Source organism: Takifugu flavidus, chromosome 1, assembly GCF_003711565.1.
Source record: "Takifugu flavidus isolate HTHZ2018 chromosome 1, ASM371156v2, whole genome shotgun sequence".
In the NCBI taxonomy this organism is placed as follows: Eukaryota; Metazoa; Chordata; class Actinopteri; order Tetraodontiformes; family Tetraodontidae; genus Takifugu; species Takifugu flavidus.
Window position 1 is genome coordinate 10,576,714 of NC_079520.1, and position 18,666 is coordinate 10,595,379.

General features: G+C 45.5%; 1 protein-coding gene across 4 annotated transcripts in view; it reads right to left on the reverse strand.

Moving 5' to 3' along the window:
* Nucleotides 1–3,738: 3,738 nt before the first annotated feature.
* LOC130540059 (rho GTPase-activating protein 6-like) overlaps nt 3,739–18,666 on the reverse strand; it is a 31,250-nt gene continuing 16,322 nt past the window's right edge. The window contains exons 1-14 of one of the 4 annotated variants that reach the window (XM_057058957.1): nt 16,497–16,636; nt 13,198–15,071; nt 10,571–10,730; nt 10,415–10,486; nt 9,704–9,963; nt 9,367–9,562; nt 9,185–9,240; nt 8,951–9,101; nt 8,693–8,841; nt 7,771–7,950; nt 7,011–7,108; nt 6,676–6,920; nt 6,517–6,591; nt 3,739–6,425 (exon numbers count right to left, since the gene is read on the reverse strand). In XM_057058957.1, coding sequence (XP_056914937.1) covers nt 5,905–6,425; nt 6,517–6,591; nt 6,676–6,920; nt 7,011–7,108; nt 7,771–7,950; nt 8,693–8,841; nt 8,951–9,101; nt 9,185–9,240; nt 9,367–9,562; nt 9,704–9,963; nt 10,415–10,486; nt 10,571–10,730; nt 13,198–13,236 — 2,202 coding nt within the window. In that variant the 5' untranslated portion in view covers nt 13,237–15,071; nt 16,497–16,636 and the 3' untranslated portion in view covers nt 3,739–5,904. Of the gene's footprint in view, nt 6,426–6,516; nt 6,592–6,675; nt 6,921–7,010; nt 7,109–7,770; nt 7,951–8,692; nt 8,842–8,950; nt 9,102–9,184; nt 9,241–9,366; nt 9,563–9,703; nt 9,964–10,414; nt 10,487–10,570; nt 10,731–13,197; nt 15,072–16,496; nt 16,809–18,666 lie in introns of those variants that run through there. The other 3 variants (XM_057058950.1, XM_057058943.1, XM_057058965.1) reach the window with 3 other exon arrangements.

Genomic DNA, 18,666 nt, shown 5'->3' on the forward strand with positions numbered 1-18,666 from the left:
TGTTTCCCTGCACGTACACTCCCCTTCTCAGGGGTGTGTGCTCACGCGCATACCTCGCCGATATTACACGTGGCTGCTCGGCTCCACTGCAGGTTTGCGCAGAAAAAGCCCCTCAGAGGACGAGTTAACCCTTAAACAAGCTGAGGAGAGGCAGGAAGATCGCTATGGTCTCTACACATGCATCAGTAGAGCTGTGCTGATCCCAGCACTGATATCCAGGGCTGTGAATATCGTCTGAGGATGATAACGCTCCAGCAAAGAGGAAAGCACAGGAAAAATAAGACCAAAGCTTTCATATCAGAGGCAGTCAGCTGAGGCCTGCTGTAAGGCAACGCCAGTTGGTTTCCTCCACCCTAATGACAGTTCATCCTGAGACGCAGAAAAGTCCATCCAAACACACAATCCACTCGCATGAGTGAGATCATACTGGAGGAACCGATTGTACGTCCCTCAAGGTCACCAAGAATTTCCTCCAGGCTCCTTCAGGACACGTCTCTCGGCAGCACGTTATGATTCATGGCAGATGGACGACAGCAGCTCGGCTGTGATGGTCACTTAATGGTTGCAAAAAGAGGTAAAGGGGGAAGTTTAAAGTAACCGCATGCTAAGAAGCAACAGCGAGGACCGGGTCAGACCAATCTGGCAGCCGTGGAGACGTCAGGATGGTGTGTGAGGTGCGTTTGGGGGAGATCAGAGACAGCAGGGACCACACATGAGCTTTGGCAAAATAATTAGAAATAAGAAGGATTGAGCTCTGACCATAGCAACACTTAGCAGAAATCTCAGCTCACATGTAGCTCAAAGCACTGAATGGAAGTATGGTTTACATTAGCCGGAGGCTGGGAGAGCAAAAAGGTTAAGGTGTTACATGAATACAGCAACTCTTTTCAAAAGATGCCAGGCTGTGTGTACGGTTCAGGACGGCGGGAAGACACAAACAAAAGGAGGGGGGATTAACCGCCATCAGTACGCCGCTGCTAAGCTGTGATGATTACACTCCGGCACAATCGCTCACTGGAGACGGATTTTTGATGACTTCAGCAGATTTGCAGCACAGCCGCCCCTCATGCATCAGCCTGATCAGGGGTCTAATCGCCCCGATTAGGTGAATTGTTCCCCGTCACACGCTCTCCATTCTTCACCTGCCATTTGGACTCATCCAGATGTTGCCAAGAAACTGCTGAAACTGGAACCATCATTATCTTTGTGGACTTTCATGTCGGATCTGACAGAGAGAAAATGATCCCAAAAGCTAAATTCCAACAAAATTATATTCCAAGGCTTTTGTTGACAGACAGGAAAATGAGCCGGCTACTGCTCCGTTCTGTAATTTAGGGACGATGTTAGAAGAAGAGGAGGCCGGGACTGTTAGAGTGACAGGAAGTGGTGGTGGTGGGCTTTCCTCCACAGCAGGGGACAGATTGCTGCCTACGTGAACAACGCGGCTCTGCTCCATCCTGCAGCATATGTTCAGAATGGAATAAAACTCTGATCAGCAAACGTCGGAGGACACGAGCAGACAGTTCTTGAGAGACCCAAAGTGCTGCCGCTGCCGTGAAGGTGCTGATTAGGTGTTCCTCTTTCATGGGAACGGACGCATATTCCCAAGATGTTCACGAGCTGCCGTTTTACCCCTTTGAATTTGCAAAGACACTCTGATAATTACCCAGGTTGATCCTCTGCTTAATTATTAACTGCTGGCGGCTTCTTTGATGCATTTAAAGCGTAATTGCATGTTTGAGTCTTGGTTTAATGCTACGTGTCCTCAAAGTAGCTGTTCATGCTGCAATCACTGCAGATGGGGAGTAGTGTGGAATTTGAACGTATCCCTCCCTAAAATGAGCTGAGAAATATCAACTCTTGATTATTTGCCAAGAATGACCACGATTTTTTTTTTGTTTGTTTTAGTAGGATGTAAATCAGAGTAGATTTGCACAGGCACGCACCGATAGGAGTGTTTCACAGGAAACTGCTGGTTCTTGTCCACCGCGTGCACGTCTCTACACTAGAAACTTGGGCCTTTATCGGAGTGAAACTTATTTCGCGTCTCTCTTAACCCACGCTGAGCGACTGTTAAGTGATTTGCAGACAGCTGAATGAGACTGTCAGCAATAAACGGGGAAATTAAAAAGATAACAGTAATGAGGAATCAGATGGAGCCGCCATGTGTTCAGAGACGCCCTCGTAAAACAAGCTCAAGAGCAACGAGCCTTGGAGGGAAACATCTGGATGCTGCGATTCCTGATGTTACACAGGAGTCATTGTTTCAGCTGCAGAATTCTCAAGTTTGAGGTCTGTGCACAAGTGGCTCCTGAAGGTCCAGAGTGTCCTGCTCACACAGTTTTGGGGGGGAATATTTCGACGCCCCAGCCTGCCAAGAGAGTGAGGCATTGAGGTCGACCCAACGGGCAGCAAGCGTCTACGCCGCTCCGCCATGTGCAGCAGCAGAAGAAGAAGTAAATACTGTGTGAGAGCCGGACACCACCGCAACAACAACCACATGCACGGCCGACAGCGTACCTGGTGGGTGTGTGTTGCAAACAGGGAAGCGTTTATCAAATGAATCCCAAGTGGAGCATGAATGAGAGCAGATGGGGTTCATCTTTCACTGCGGATAAACAGGAAGGAGGAAGTCCGACATCTGAAAGTTGCGATATGAAAACAAACAGCAGAGACTGAGAGGTTTCAGTTAAATGACTCTCAGCACACGTTTCTGTGGCTCACGCTGATGTTGAGTGTTTGGCCCAGGTCGATTCATGGACAGTGAACGTTGTCTGGCACATTTGTTTCTATTCAGCGATGGGACGAGCATCCGGCATTATCACCCTTTTGTAAATAAAGGCTTCAGAGGAAGCTTTTCTTCTGTCAAAGGAGGATGAGGAGTAAATCAAATTAACAGAAAAACACTTTCTATTCTCACATGTAGGGCTAAATGCTGGAAGTAGACTCTTTTTAAAAAAGGTTTCTCCAGGTTTTTCTAAGGCAGTCAGTCCCACTGACTCTCTGTTATTGATGAGCGGTAAACAGCTGAACACCAAAGCCCCAGTTGGCATCAAAATAGACTTTGTTGTCTTCAAGGTTTTTTTTTTCTTTCTTTTTTTATCTGCCAAGCTCCGTTCTCGATCCGTAGAGATTTGTGTATCAGATTCGACCTTGAAACAGCTCTTGTTTCTGGACATCCAGCCCCATTTTGGAGGGTGACCTTCCCCTGTGCTCCCCGTGGCTGCTCCTGATGCCAGGAAGGACCCCCTGCTGGGAGCAGCTGCGGCTCTCTTCCAGAGGATCAACTTACATCCATCAGGGCTGCAGAGATAAGATGTGAAATTGAATATTGGATCTTGATTGCTCATACTCAGAGGGAGGACAGAGGCAAAGAAATAAAAAGATCACCGTGCCATGTTTTCCAAAGCTGCGCCTGTGTTGCATTAACTCTGGTGCCTTTTATAGGGCCGATATCTCCCATTTGTGGTGCAGATTGGAAAGCAAACCGTAGTGAGTATGTATAGAAAAACCTCCAGACATCCTGTTCTCCTGTCTCTTTGGTTTAGTCAGAACAGAGGCCAAACACAGCTCAGCTCACACAGCTGTGCAGGCAGATATGGAAAGTTTAACCACAAATCTTCGTGTTGAGGAAATCCCCTAAGTCCTCCTGTGGTTAACAAGCTAGAAAGAAGTTTAGAATCAGGGTCAAGATGCTTCTTGTTGATTGACACAAATACAGAAACCGTTTGAGTCACATTGGGAAAGTATTGAGGTGGGGGGTGTTATTGTCCTCAAGCTTTTAATTTTTGCGCACACAGAGGAAAAATGCTGTTAATTGCACAACGTGTACATCTGCATTGAAAGCAGTCGAGCTCATTCATCTGCAAAAACATCATCGCAATCATGACTGAAAGAGCTCAAATCCGGATTTAAAGGTGGAATAAAAACATCTATGCGGTGAGCTTTTTTTTCTAGTACCGTAGTATAAAATTTTGAGGTCAGGTTAAAATATATTTGTATGGTCACGACTGCCATCTAGTGGCCATTTGAGTCAAAACACTTTTGTCTGTTCTCAAAATAAAAACAAGGTTTTCAGGTCTTAACATCAGCCAGTGATAATTAAAACACTACTGAGCATTCATTAAACACCACATCAGAAATTGGAAAACACAGTGTTCCGGTCACCTCGCTCCAGAAAATAAATGTTTGTCATAATTGTTGGTGTTTCAAAAATATTCAAAGCCCAGTAACACAATTAAGATAACAGAATTTATGGTATACACTAAAGACCAAAGGATTAAAACTAAATGTAAGCCTAAAGCACATTAGCGTAAAAATGTATTCATTAGGTGTTATTGTAGAATCCAACTGAAACACTTTCGATACATAAAAATCAATTTAGTTACAGAAATACAGACTCAGTTTATGCACTCCAATGTACAGACAGTAATAATGTAGGATAGTATTTAGTGTTGACAGCACTGTGAACGTGTGAAATCATCGATCTTGACCCTTTCTGAGTAGCTCAAAGGGCTGCTTCATGTGCGCCCTGTTACGATGGAGCACCCGGTCAATGCTGAGCCTGATGCTCTTGGTTCCCTCATAATATATACAGTACAGCCTTTACAGCTTTTACTGTGAGTCACCGTCGAATGGCCTTGAAGGAGCATGTTACTAACTGTGAGAGCCTCTTGCTGTTGGGAGGGTAGAGGAGTCCTTCCATCCTCATGTGGCAACAGGATTGTGCAGTTCCAAACTCTGAAACCTCCAAAACGTTCAATGAACAAAGAGAAACAATCAGATGTTCTCTCTGAATCCCCTGATTGGGTTGTTCTCCGTGTCCTTCTCTGCTCATTGCATTTCCCTGAACAAGAACATGGTCTATCACAGTTGCACAGATTTCATCTGAAATGACCGCCCTTGTCCTTCCTCCCCCTCCTCCTTTTCCTCCTTGTACGCCACCTCGCACTTCCACTCTTCTTCCTCTGCCCTTCAGATTGCGTCCATCCATTTCTGATATCAACTTTTGGCTCGGCCATGAGCACCCACGACCGACTCATCTTGGTTCCATCATCAGCAACAAGTGTGAACAGTTGTGAGAGGTTGTGTGTGACTTATGACACATGCGCTGTAATTGTGTGTATCTTCTACCGCCACTAGCTTCCTTTTTGCCTCACAAGTGCATCACAGTGATTAATGTGTTGGGGCGAGTGAGATTGAGCGTTGCAAATGAGATCTGCAAGTTGTGTCTAAATGGGTGAAAATTGCTTCTGTTTTTGGCAAAAGAGCGATGGATTTCATAAATGGGACCACATTTGGTTCGCAGAATGAGTTTAGTGCTTTCGCGATTCAGAAAAACTGGAACAGATTTACCTCTGTCCAACGATCAACACAGCGCATCACTGCAGGAGCCCATTAGTTTCATTAAATGCAATTCTGTTTTTAATCCTTTCTTGCGAGGCTTTGCTTTAAATACCACAAACATCATAATGAATTTTAACTATGATGGGAACAAGAATGGATAAAAAAAGAACTCCAAAAGGCTTAGTATAGATGTGAGCCTGGAATCATCATGTTAGAACTCGTTGGAGGTCCTGATTACCATGTGATTCTACTTTATGCGCTCACTTGCTTTAAATTGTGGCCAAATCTGCATTGAACAAGTGCTTTAGAAAGTGCTTTTTTCTTTAGAAACATACATGATCGACTTCCATTCAGGAGCAATTAAACTTGTCATTGCTTTTCAAGCCTAACTATGACGTCAAGATTGTTGTGTTGTGAGTCAACTCCAACTTTAATTGGCACAATATATTACAATTGACAGACAAAAATTACAAAAATGAAATATAGAAACATAAAATATCATTTTTAAAAGGAGAATATATAGACATTTATCAGAAAGTCACCACTGCAGCTGATACATCAGACCAGAGTTTCCGGCATTTTTTCTGGACTTTCCTCTGACATTTTCTGCCATATGTGCCAGCGCCCTGAACGCCAGTCTGGGGCACCGGCACCATTAACCTGTCCAGACCCAGAGGCGGCTGTGGTGCCGGCCGTCTTCAGAGCGTCAAGGTTAGGCTGTCGTGTGGGAAGGGAGGGCGTGGAGTGAGTAATATGGGTCTCCCTCAGCGCTCCGTCATTATGAGACAAAACATGTGTCCTGACCTCCAGTAACGGACACGCTGGGTGTCTTGTCATTGCTGCCAGGTTGTCCAGGCTGATGGCTCCTGATTGGCCACACAGCCTCTGATGCAACGGTGATGGCGTCCGTGTCTGTCCTCTGTGGTCGTGGGGGCCGCTGCTGCTGCGAGTCACCGGGAGGTGTGGCCTGTTATCCAACACACCCAATGAGGTTGCCGTTGGAGTGATGGGCGGCTTGTTGTTACCTTGGCGACCGCTCCACTCCTCTGATGATCTGCACGACTGGGATTCTGTTACGTCTCCAAGGGAGCGTAGGAGAAGGCGCCATTAAAACTCAGCATTCATCACATGCAGACTCAAGGTCAGCTGCAGCAGCGCAGGTTCTATCACCTGTCAGGCGAGAGTCCGCAAAGTCCTCGCTGAGAAATTCCTCCCAGGTGTCCCAGAAATGATCCGCTGAGGCCTCTAACAAGAGCAACAGAACCAGAGGGATTACCTGTAGTCTTTATAGTGATTAACAATCTATATATCTAAAATAAAGTCCTTCACCTTTGTCTGTGGACAGTGTAGGAGAGTTCCTGGAGGAACCTTCGGGAGAATGAACTGTGAAAGACAGTCTGGGGACGCTGTGGGCGAACGGGTCACTGTCGTCCGGATATTTCTCCACCAGTCCGTCCGACAGGACGGGGGAATTGTTGTCATAAGGAGACACATCTCCACTCGACACCTTGGTGGAATTACTGGATAAGCGTCGCTCATTCAGGGGGATGTTCAGCGAGATGGTCCCTGGTCCCCTACGAGACGGAGACACGTGCGACCGAGCGTGAAGACGTGAAGACGTGACGATGCACTGGGCTTCGCACGCAAAAGTGCTGGGATCTCACAGGTTTTGCGAGGCCTTCCGGCGCAGCAGGTAATCCACCACGTCGCCGTCGCTCTCCAACAAACTCATCAGCACTTCGTTCTGCAGGTCAGCAGGAACCTGCCACAATCAAAGCAGCACAAAAAGAGCACTTAACCCCACCGTGCCACCACACCTACTCAGCACGTGGACGTTACATCCAAACGTTCACTGGAGGACTTTGCCGCAGCAGCCGCAGCAGCCGCTGTTTGGATGCTGCGAGGTGAAAATAATTAACGGAAGAGCAGAACTAATGACGCAGAGCAAATGCCTAATGGGCTTTATTTTTGCCCTGTGGCTTCATTTTCAGATACTCCCAATTAGATTCATCTGCACCCGGTGAGAAGCAGAATAGCAGAAAATGTAAAAGACGAGGGTCCTGCCCTCACTGCTAATCAGACTGTTTAAAAATGCAGGGTGGGGCGACGTATTAACCTCTTCAATGAGGCCTATCATTTAATATTTACTAGGATGAATATTCAGTTGGATAGATTCCGCAGGGCTGCGAGGGGGGAGACGTCCCACGGTTTCTTTGTTTTACTGCAAAGCTGCTTTGGTTGATAAGTGGCTGTAAACCTCCCATTTCTAAACATATAAAGCTAATTTAAACGTTTTATTAGGTGATAGTGAAACCACTCTCTCAAAGCATGCGGGGCGGGGGGGCGTTCACATAAACATGTTTTGTTTTTTCATTTCCCTTATTTTATTTCTTACAGTTTTTAAGGCACCACTTCTTCACCCACCATAAATAGTGTTTGCTGGGTGCTGATCATCTTCTGGACCACGCTGATGACGGCCGTGCTCTCCTCTGCCCGGGCGAAGCTCTGGACTGTAAACTCCTTCTCTGGGTTCTTCTGTTTGTGTAAGAGGTTTGGTCCAAAGATGGTGGCCAGATTGTACGATGTCATTTTGTTTCCCAACACCTGAAACAAAGGGAAACAATAATCAGGATTGATCAGCCAGTTTTCACATATCCCTCATGATGATCATAATGAGGCAGCACACATTAATCAAGACTTTATCAATTAGGGACCCTTTTGATGCACACTGACCCTCCTCAGCACCCAGAAAATGTTGGGAATGCGCAGCTGCCACCATCAATAAGGGTGGATCTGTTCACATCACTTGTTCAAAGAAACCAATCAGACCTCTTCTGTGTATGTTCCAGGACTCGAGCCAACAAGAAACCCGCTGTGGGGAACAATTAAGCTCTAATTTAGGTATTGGGCCTGCAAATGGAATTGAGTAAAAGTTTATCATTATATAAAAAAATGGAATTTGGGCATATTGTAGAGTCACATGTGCGTTAAGTGTCTCTCATCTGAATTCTATAAATTCTATATTAGATATCTTTCTAGACTCCTTTGGCATACCAAATTCTGTTGGCTCTTTATCATTTAAAGACATTCACGATGAACAATTATATTAAATTTAGATATATCAAAGTTCTGCAATACTCCCCTCTAGTGGTTACTAGCGTTTATTACACTATAAAATTGCATTTTGTCTTTATTTTTTAAACAATGCAACTTTATTTGCTTGGGCTTTTATCTAATGTATTATTTAATATAGTAAACAAATATCATAAAACACGTATAAAACTCTCAAATAAGCAGCACACAACAGAATGCAAAATTGTGTCACAGAGCAGCATTCTTCCGTTACCTTCTGTCCCTTACAGTTGATGCTGTCGTCAGCATGTGCAGCCACCGTGGACAACATGTGGAGGAGGCGTTGCAGAGTGTCGCTGTTACAGGGAGGAAGCAGAAAAATCAGGAGCTGGAGGGCATGCTCTTGGTCTGCACGTGCCAATGCTGCAGGAAAAAAAGCCACCACATTTGATGTCAATGACACATCTGGAAAAATCACAGAAAACAGGATGATTTCTGTTGGTTTGATGGCTGATACATGTGCGCTCCTCACACACGGTGTTGATGAAGGCCGTGTAGAGCTCTCTCGTTAGCAGCGGCTCAGGCATGTCTCTGAGGAACTCTTTCAGTAATGCAGCCACGTCGTGGACGCTGTGCTCCTCGTCCAAATGAACCTCCCATCCCCGGTCAAATTCCTTGCAAAGCTGGAAGAGATTTCCTTATATCACAATCCTCATCAAAGATGGACTTGGATGTACAATATGAAGCTCCCCAGATGAGGTCATACCTGCCGCACTCGCTTTCTGGAACTCCCAACGCGGAATATTCCAACTGTCTGTAGCCCTAAATCAAGATGGAGATTCAGCCTCAGTATATCAACACTCTGCTTCCAATATCTTTTTTGATTGTGTACAAAGACAACAAGCCCTGTTCTGTTTCTGCACGGCTTCTATTCCAACGAAAACATACCGTGTTTTTCAAGGTGCTGGCAGCAGAGCTCCACCACTCGGGGAACCTGCCTGTAAATGGGGTTGAGGCTGAGCTTTTTGTCGCATCTCTTCTTCCTGCTGCAGGCCTTTTCTGCAGGCAGGGACAGGTGGAGCGCCTCTAAGAGCCGCGACTGGTTATCGTCAAGGTCGGTGATGCAATCCACCGATACTCCGCCCTGCCGGGGAAAAGATACGGGGTAGATAAACGGGCATGGTCTGCTCACAGGAGGAACGCCTCCTTCTGAAGAACACACTACAAATGAGCAGGAAATGGAATGAGTGTTATTTCGGAAGAAGCCCGTGACGGAGCAGCCTACCCTCCTGCGGGTCCGAGGGGCTGCGTCGGCAGTGCTGATCAAAGTTGATTCATTGGGGGCTTCACTGGAACTCAGGGAGGAGTTACTGCTGGAGAACTCCCTGTTGGTCCTCTTGAAGCTGGTGGTGAGGTGAAGGAAGGACAGCATCAGCTCCGTGGGGTCGCTGTGACCCTCCCACGGGGGATCGTGCCGCTGCTTGAGCGTCCGGTCGTTGGAAATGACCTGACAGAGCGGTACTCCAAACACCAGGGGCGTGACCTCTGCGTAAGAGACGGGAGAACAAGGAGTTCATGAAAGCATTCAATTGCACTGGAAATGTGCCACTTTTGACATTGAAGACATCCTTGTCTTTAGTTTTCTTCAAAAATTCTCCCGCTCGAGCTAAATTTGTAAAGAGAATGTTCTGTCAGACACTTTCTGAAGTGCCTTTGTAAACCAAAGGGTGGAGGTGAAGAGGATGGCAGCCATGCCTACGATGCATTGTAATGACGACCCACCACTTAAACTTGATTTTTTTTCCCTCCACTGCTTTTCTGACAGAAAACATTACTTTCCTGCCAGAAGGCTGCAGCAGGCGCGGCCGTCAAAGCTCCCTCTGAGACGTCTTTACAGCGCTCCAGATTCTGATCTGCTTGCTTAAAGACAGGAGGGTCGGAGAGGATGCTGTGTGTCAGGAGATGACAGGAGCAACAACAAGCGCAGCCTCTTCACCTTTGTCTTTACTCTTCTCCTTGGATAAGGAATCCAGCTTCTGCCTGAGCGACTTCTTGTGCTTGTGACCATCTATAGAAGACATCAGAAAACAAGAGTTTGGGGGTGGATGTTTGTCATATAAAGCTACATTTCTCTCTTTTTTGCGTGTGTTACTTTTGGGGATGGAGATGTGGCAGCCCATGTCTCGGTCCCGCAGCAGCCTCCTGAAGGCTACGTCCTGCAGACGACATCGCTCCAGCTCTGACAGGCTTTGCAGGGGGACGGGCTTCAGGCCGATGCTGCGCCCTGACACGCTCTTCCAGGTGAAGTCACCCTGAGGACACACAGACGCAGACGCACAGCATTCATCACTGTCACCGCGCCACGGGTTCACGTCTAATCACACACTCCGCCGGCTGAAATCTCAACATAAATCATCTGATGCTCCCCGTGACGAGAGCTGACAGCTAACACTTGGAGGAATCCGAAGAACGCTCCGTTTCCATATTCTGAGGTCGCTGGGATTGAATTGTTGTGCGAGTGGCAATTGTGTGTCGAAAGAGCAGAAAATTGCTATTCGCAAAATCAAAAGTGGCAAGAATATGCCCATAATGCGCTTTATGAGCTGGATCCCCTGGTAAAAATCAATGTTTGGATATAAATGGAGTTAAAAAATTACTGATCTTTGAACAAACTCCCTCAGTTGTCAATCCAGAGTATCTACAGGACTGCAACACAAACAGAGATGGAATTTAACAGTTTTGAAGATTTGCTCTGCGCTAATGACGGGACAGTTAATCTGATCTGAAATCAACCTATGAGCATCTCCGTGGAGGAGATTACAGCGCTTTGATCCAGCACAGCCCTGTTCTAAAGAGGCTTAGGAGCTCATTATCAGGATAAGGCTCACGCTAAAGTGGCTCAGTCTTACCCAGCCAGAATTAGGGCAACAAAACAGTAGCCCAGCGTTCTGTAGGACACAGACAGCTGCGTTGACGACAGCACTAATGTGATGGAGGGAGATTTACTGACAAGAGTCTGTGATTACCAGTGAGCAAACTTTAGACAGTGGGAGGAAACCAGAGCGCTGGGAGAAATCCCAAACAGGCGCTGGGAGAACCTGCACAATTTACAGTCAGAGGGGCCTGGATCCTTCCAGCAACCAGGCATTTAATCATTTAGTAGATTTCATTTTTTTTAGAAAATCGTTGCTAATGCCGTCCCAGAGCAGCATCAATCTACTGCACCACAAAGTGAGATAAAGTGATTTACTCTGGATTTCCGGTATTCCAAAGTTAGCTTGCACAGATAACCATGGCGACAGTCAGTATTCTAAATGACTAACAGATTAGTAGTACAGTACTTTAGTACAGATCAAGGGGAACTATTGTTTCAACTATTGTTCACTAAAAGGGAGTGAACGCAGCTGATAGAGGAAGAAGGAATAGGCTTTTCTTCCAGAGAAAAACAACCCTTTCTTACTGTAACTATAACATAACGCAATAACCACCCACGGTTTCATTGGATTTTACAAGGATTTCTTTTTTAACCTGTTTTCCTCCTCTAATGGTGGAGAAAATGAAACCGTTAATAACACCGTCAGTCATCTGTTAAAGCCATGACTTTTCCCTCTCTGAGCTTCCCTTTCTGCTCTCCAATTCTGGAATTTTCTCTTTGGGTGTTTCCCCTCATTCCATTTTATGGTATAAATATTTCATTCATGGCTGTGATAATGCTGCTTGGAAGTAAACAGCTCCACCTCTTTCACAAGAACACTTTATGACTGCTGGCAAACTGGAATAAAACACTGTTTTTGTGTGGAGTATTTCTGTACGGCCTTCACTCCTGCAGTACAGCAATACACTCTCTTCCTTGTTTACCACCTGGTCGTCTGAGATTCATGTTTAGTTTAATAAGTCTGATTGCTGTGTTATCCAATGCAGGTTTTGGTATGTTAGTTGCGTTAACTGTTGTTGTCAACAGCCATCGTGTGGGCAGGTCCAGTTTTAACAAACGTCCACCAGTTCTTCTTATTCCATCAGAAAACAAAACAACCCTCTTCCACAGATCTCATGGGTGACCTCCCCTCTCACAGATGGTTCTCATTTTAAAGGCATTGGATGAGGTCAGACCATAACTGATGCTCTTATTGTAACATGCTGACATGACTTTAGTTGTACATTAGCTTCCGACCATGTTGACCTCATGACTACCGTGGACGCACAAGGGCGCCGCTTGTTTTCCGCAGCACCATAAACCACGTCAATTGACACAGCGATGCCGTTGGGGGTCTTTGCTTTACATGTTTGAGATGCTGATTTGTTGCACTGCTCAGATAGATCCTGTTCAAACAAATCCGTCCGGCTCCGAGTAAACTAAGTCCTCTCCTGTGTCGATGAAGGTCGCATTGACTGTGCAGCACCAAACTTGAATTTAAAGCCCGGAGGAAACCATGAGCTTTTGTTGGTGCTCCCTGGAACACAATGAGAGGAAGCGTGCAAGGTAGCTCACACAGAATAGGGAGATTGGAAGTGCAGATTACAGTAATCGAACATAGAAATAGATGCAGGGAGCTGATGAATGTATTTTGAGGCTTGGGGACACATTAAATGCAGCACTGAAAGACCTCTGGTTGTATTTTGGGAGAAAAGTAAGACCAATAAATAAATAAATTCAAAATAGTACACTGCGGGGTGAAAAGATTTTTAAAAAACCATTAGGTATTCGACTAAAAAGTAGCGGTGAACAACCAAACGCACCGTGTAAATCAGAAGCTGGAAAGCGCATCAGTGGCTACTCACAAGATACGTGATGCTTTGCGCCACCCGCGGGTCTCCCATCGCGCAGCCGCGCGCACTTCCACACCAGACGGACGACCAGGTAACCCGCTGCGCCCGAGCCCCACGCACACTTGCTGGATGTGCGCACCAAGATCTGGCAAAAGTTCAGCCGACGGCGCATTTAACTGAGGGCGGAAACGCCGTGGCCGTAACGGTGGAGCCAGATGGGTGTGGGAGGGCTCAGCGCTGTCTGGACATAACGGTGAACTAGAAAACACATCTGTGGAGGGGGGAGTTTAACGCAGATAAACTATGGTTTCTCTTTAGATGTTGAATAAATTAACTCCCATAGCCTCCCCCCTTTGCTCTAATATTCGGATCTGAATTCCTCCGCAAATAGTGTTTACACCTTATGCAACCTGTAAATCAAATGGAGTAAATTTCAAAATCAAGTTGTGTTTTGACCCATCACGTTAACCCGCGGCAGGGGAATTTGATGGCATATTTATGGCGCTGCGAGGCGTTTCTGAACTGGTCCTTGACTGGAGGGATCCAGATCGCTGATTTAATTCAGAATATGGCATTAATTTGATTTTCAGCAAGGGAAATAACCACCATAGTTTGATTATCTTTATATTAAATGTAGCACACACCGTTTCTTCTAAGGTTAATTAATATAAACCCAATACAATATAGCAGACAGTTAGTAGCACCATTGGGAACTCATTGCTCTCACACTCCTTTGTGTTTACTGTCAACGCTTCTTATTTATCCTAAAGATAAACGCTCTCCTGCGATAAACAGCAGTGAGGCACTGACAGGTTAGATGAAGAGCATATTCAGCTCTTTGCAGTCCCTCTCGTGCACAGACCCGTCCCTGGTAGCGCCTCCTCAGTCCAATAATGGGCCACGACGTCCAGCCAAGGCTTGGACTTGGGCTCCACATCATTAAGAATCTATGACAAGCAACGTGACTGGATGGAGCAGAGGCTTCGCCCTCGGAGGTCCCCTGTCCCCGTGCTGACTGGTCTGAGCTGAGCGTCTTGGATGAGGCTGCGCAATACCAGTCAGACATGAGAGGTGTTGTTGGGGACTGTGATGACACGGGTCACAAGAAATCTGCCGTATGAATTTAAATGTCTTTGTGTGTTTTTAATCAGATTGTTTTTAATCTGGCCAAGCGGCTCTGCGGCGACTTAAAAGGATATTATCATGGTTCACATTACTTTTATTCAGAGTTTTCACAAGGTCCTTTGTTGTTGTTTTGTCCGTCGCTATGGAGACACCTCACGTTCCCTCTGAGAGCTGCCACAAGTGTACAGTCTAAACTCCATAAAACTGTGATTGCACACCATCTCTTTTATCTCAGGAATGTCCAGCACAGTGTTTTTAGCCGCAATTGCTCCAGCAGCGTCACTACGACATTGAATCCATTGTTTTCCCTCTAAAATATATTAAAGATGTTATTTGGGCTTTGTCTGGGGTATTAGACTGTTCCAGACTTTAAAAGGCTGCATAATGCTTTCCTGAGACGGTGGATTTGGGGGTTTGATGCTCTGAGAAGCCTCAAACGTTCCACCTGACCTTCACACCACAAATGTCAGCACAAGCTATTGATGATGACCATGAAAGTGCGCCCATCGGTTAAAGCTTGGATGTTTTGGTGCTGAGGTTTGAAGCCAGCAGCCTTTAGCTCCATGCCATGCAAACCGTCTCCCATGGGAAGGAAAATGTCCCTGCGGGGCTGCAGCCAAGGATCAGGTCGTGCTGCTGCGCTGGGAGAAATAAAAGTAGACGCTCTCTTCATGTAAACCAGATGTCTCTGCTTTCCGTCTGAGCCGAGCCGACTGACAGCGTGAGCGAGCACATCTCTAATCGACGCTGCTACGCTGAACCTATGGAAAATACAAGGTCACTTATAGCATAGATCACAAATACCACAGTGACACATTGTTTTAAACAAAGGGGAAGACTTGCTTCTGTGCCAGGGCTGCACCATCACTTAGTATTTGGTGAGGATTTAAATAATATACATAACAACGAAACGGTTTCCCTCTCAAACACTATTAACAGACACTTTCCATACGGCTTTTTCTAACCTAAAAAATAAAGAAAGGATTATAAAGTTTGCCTATTCTTGGCTCAGAGCAAATGTATAGTTATTTTTTTTTAAGATAAATATTATACCAAAGGGTGTTTATTATGTGAAGTACATAAATATTTGGAAAAAAGTGACTGTTGGATGACTGCTAGTATTTTAAATACTGTCTTGCTTTTATCCAGTCAGGTTGAGTCACATGATTGTCACCATGAGTCTCCACCAAGGTCCTCACACCTGATTCCGCCTGACATAAACTGGTCCAGAACCAGATACCAGATGCACGACGGCATTGATGGTGATCACTGATCAATGAGGATTTCACTCATGCTCGCGACCTGTCAAACAGTATCATCCAAACTCTGAGTGCTGCACATCTGTGTCATTGTGTTGGTGACAACATTGGGGATGGCGTCGGGCATCACGCCTGACGTGCAGGCCCCCCCAGGATTGGTCAGCCCCGTGGAGATTTATAGTGATTACATTTCTAAGAGCTCTGGCTAGAGGTGGGTTATTGTTGAGAAAACAGACACCTGCGTGCGTAACAAGCCAATTATAATGTCACGTATGCAACACTTTTCCATTGTACCAAACAAACAGTGTTGCCATGCAGAGCAAGACGCAACTGTGATGGGGCGGAATGCACAAGTAAATCAGCTTCATCCCTGACAAAAGATGACAAGAGGTCGCAACGATTTTAAATGATTCTGCTGCACAAAATACAGCAGAGTTATTCTGTATCCGTAGGGTCAGCGTGATGCTTTTCCAGCCTTTCATCATCCCCCACAGTGTCGCACTTTTTCGTCTCCTCCTTAACTGTGCGACAGTTTTCAGCTGACTCACGCGTGTGGCACTTTGTTGCAACATAAAGATCAGCAGGTTAGAACAAGCTTATGCCTCCCCCGACATCCTCTCACAAAAAGAGGATCATTTTGGAGTTAACTTTGCGTCGCAGCAGCCGATCTGTGTCACAGCGATGTTGCAATCATGGAAAAACTTCATCAGAAGTTCTCACCAAGTTCAGTTGTTCTCACATTGCAGCATTGAAATATACAGCAAATAAAATCATGTCTAGGCAAACTTTATTTAAAAGAGCACTCCTGGCTTCATGAGCTCTGATTCATGGGCATATTAATTATGAGAGGACATGTAGCCCATAATGAGCACCCCACATATCAATCAAACAATACACTTGCATAATCAACACTATCGGGTCACTGACCATAGACAATGTCTTCTCTGCTCCGGTACCATAATGTCGCATCAACGCCGGGTCCAAGCTGCGGGTCTGCCTCAGTTTCTGCTTGGTGATAGTTTTCGGGCTCAGAGAACACGAAAAAACACTGCTCAGTAATCCTTGAGCGGACATAACTCTGTTCGGCTGGTCAAGTCGTGGTTAGATGCGTGTTAAATATATTCATGTCTCAGTTTCGGGTCCGACGAAGGAGCAGCACCGATTGGCGACAGGGGTGGGCAGCAGCAGCAGCAGCAGGAGGAGCGCGTCAGCGCCGCGCGCGTCACCGTGCTGGTCACCCCCTCCACCCACATTCTCTGAGTCACTGCTCCCTCTTCTCAGTTTTTAATAAACCACCTCGTCGGTAAATATCCAGGGATTTGGATGTATGTGTGGCTTTTAAACACACATATTAAACACAGCAAAGGTTTCAAGCAAGCATCTCATTGTAGGACATTATCATCGTTTATATATCAAATTGCAAAACCAAAATGGTTTTGGCAGAAAGATTAAATAGTGCTCTCCAAAATTTCCGATGATTTTCCTACTCAAATATACCAGGTGAACTTCAACCACAACAAAAATTAAAGTTTCGAACTAGACGGATCCCGTCCTTATTCAAAATCCGACTTGTGCCCACAGTTCTTTTTCCTTCCTTACCGAAAGGCAGTTGAGTTACTTTCTTCCCGGTGCCCCGGGAGCTGGCTCTTCCTGTGGGGGCCCCGGGGAAGAGACCCGTGTGATAACATGGCATGTGAACCAGCTCTGTATGGGCACGATAAGGATTCATCAGATACCAGTGTCCACAAAACAGACAGGGGAAGTGGCGATAAGAGCGCAGCTTTGCGTTTGATCCACTTATTTGGTGATGGCACCGAGGTTTTTGGAGACTCCCAACTGATTCTCATCAGACTCCCCATTAGTCACGTGTTTCCGGGATACGCGTAGCAGACGTCACGATAATAACTTGGACCACGCAGGAAATGAATGTGGGGTGAAACTAATATGTCTTAATTGGAGTCAGTGTTTGAGATGCTCTGGGCCTTGCTGGGATTTTATACGCCCCCTGCTGGTGAGGAGCCGCACGGATTCCTGGGGACAGAAGTGGGACATCATCTTTATGATTTATTAGCTCACCTCTCTGGTGAATACTATGAAAGCTGTCAGCCTTGTGGCACTTAGACTCCAGACATTCATGTCTAATTGAGTCACCAGTGCGTGTCCATATTTTAAAGAGAAATGTTAGTTTTGAAATATGTTTCATTCCTGTTAACACCCACTACAAGCGACCAGCTTTAGACAGCGCGGCATTGGATAGGATACCCATGTGCCATCTTAAATCAAAGCAGGATTGAGGGATGACAATTTGGATAAATTACCGGGGTTATTTCCATGAGGGGTTTAAGCAGCTTGGAGGGCTGGCAGCACGGTTGTTGTGCTAATGGTAACCTAATCCAACCCTTGTGCAAATTTTAGGCTTGTACTTCACACCCTATATGCTGTTTCCTGATTTAATTAGAATAGGTAAATGATCTGTGCTATGCACCATTATTACATGTATATTTTGAGATGCAGTTGCTTTTGACAAATGGCTTTCGTGTCATTATCAGGTTACAGCAGATTCTCAGCAGCTTTTGATCTTTACTGCTAAATCTCACCAAATACCAAAACAGTAACATTCGAATTTGTCACGATTCTTGCTTGTTTATAGAGCGGCCAACAAAATGAAGACACAAAATACAGGGTATGTTAATGTTGTGTGAAGATGAAGAGTCTAATTTCTGTCACAGGTGGGCGCTGTTGTGCCGTCGTGAGCACAAACACTCGGCTTTTTTAAGAGAGAAGTGTGGCTGGAGAGTCATCTTTCATGGAAACGCCGTTCTGCTTATAGCAGCTCTCAGTTCCGTTAAATCATATATTTTAGGTCAAAACCTCAGCATGCTAAAAATAAAGAGCTTTGTCAGTTCTCAATGCTGACGATGGCATAGATTAGATTAGATTAGATTCAATTTTATTGTCATTACACATGTCACAAGTACAAGGCAACAAAATGTAGTTAGCATCTAACCAGAAGTGCTTAAGTAGCAAATAAAACTGTGATGAGGTATATACAATATATACACACATTAATATATGTTTATGATATCAATATATATGT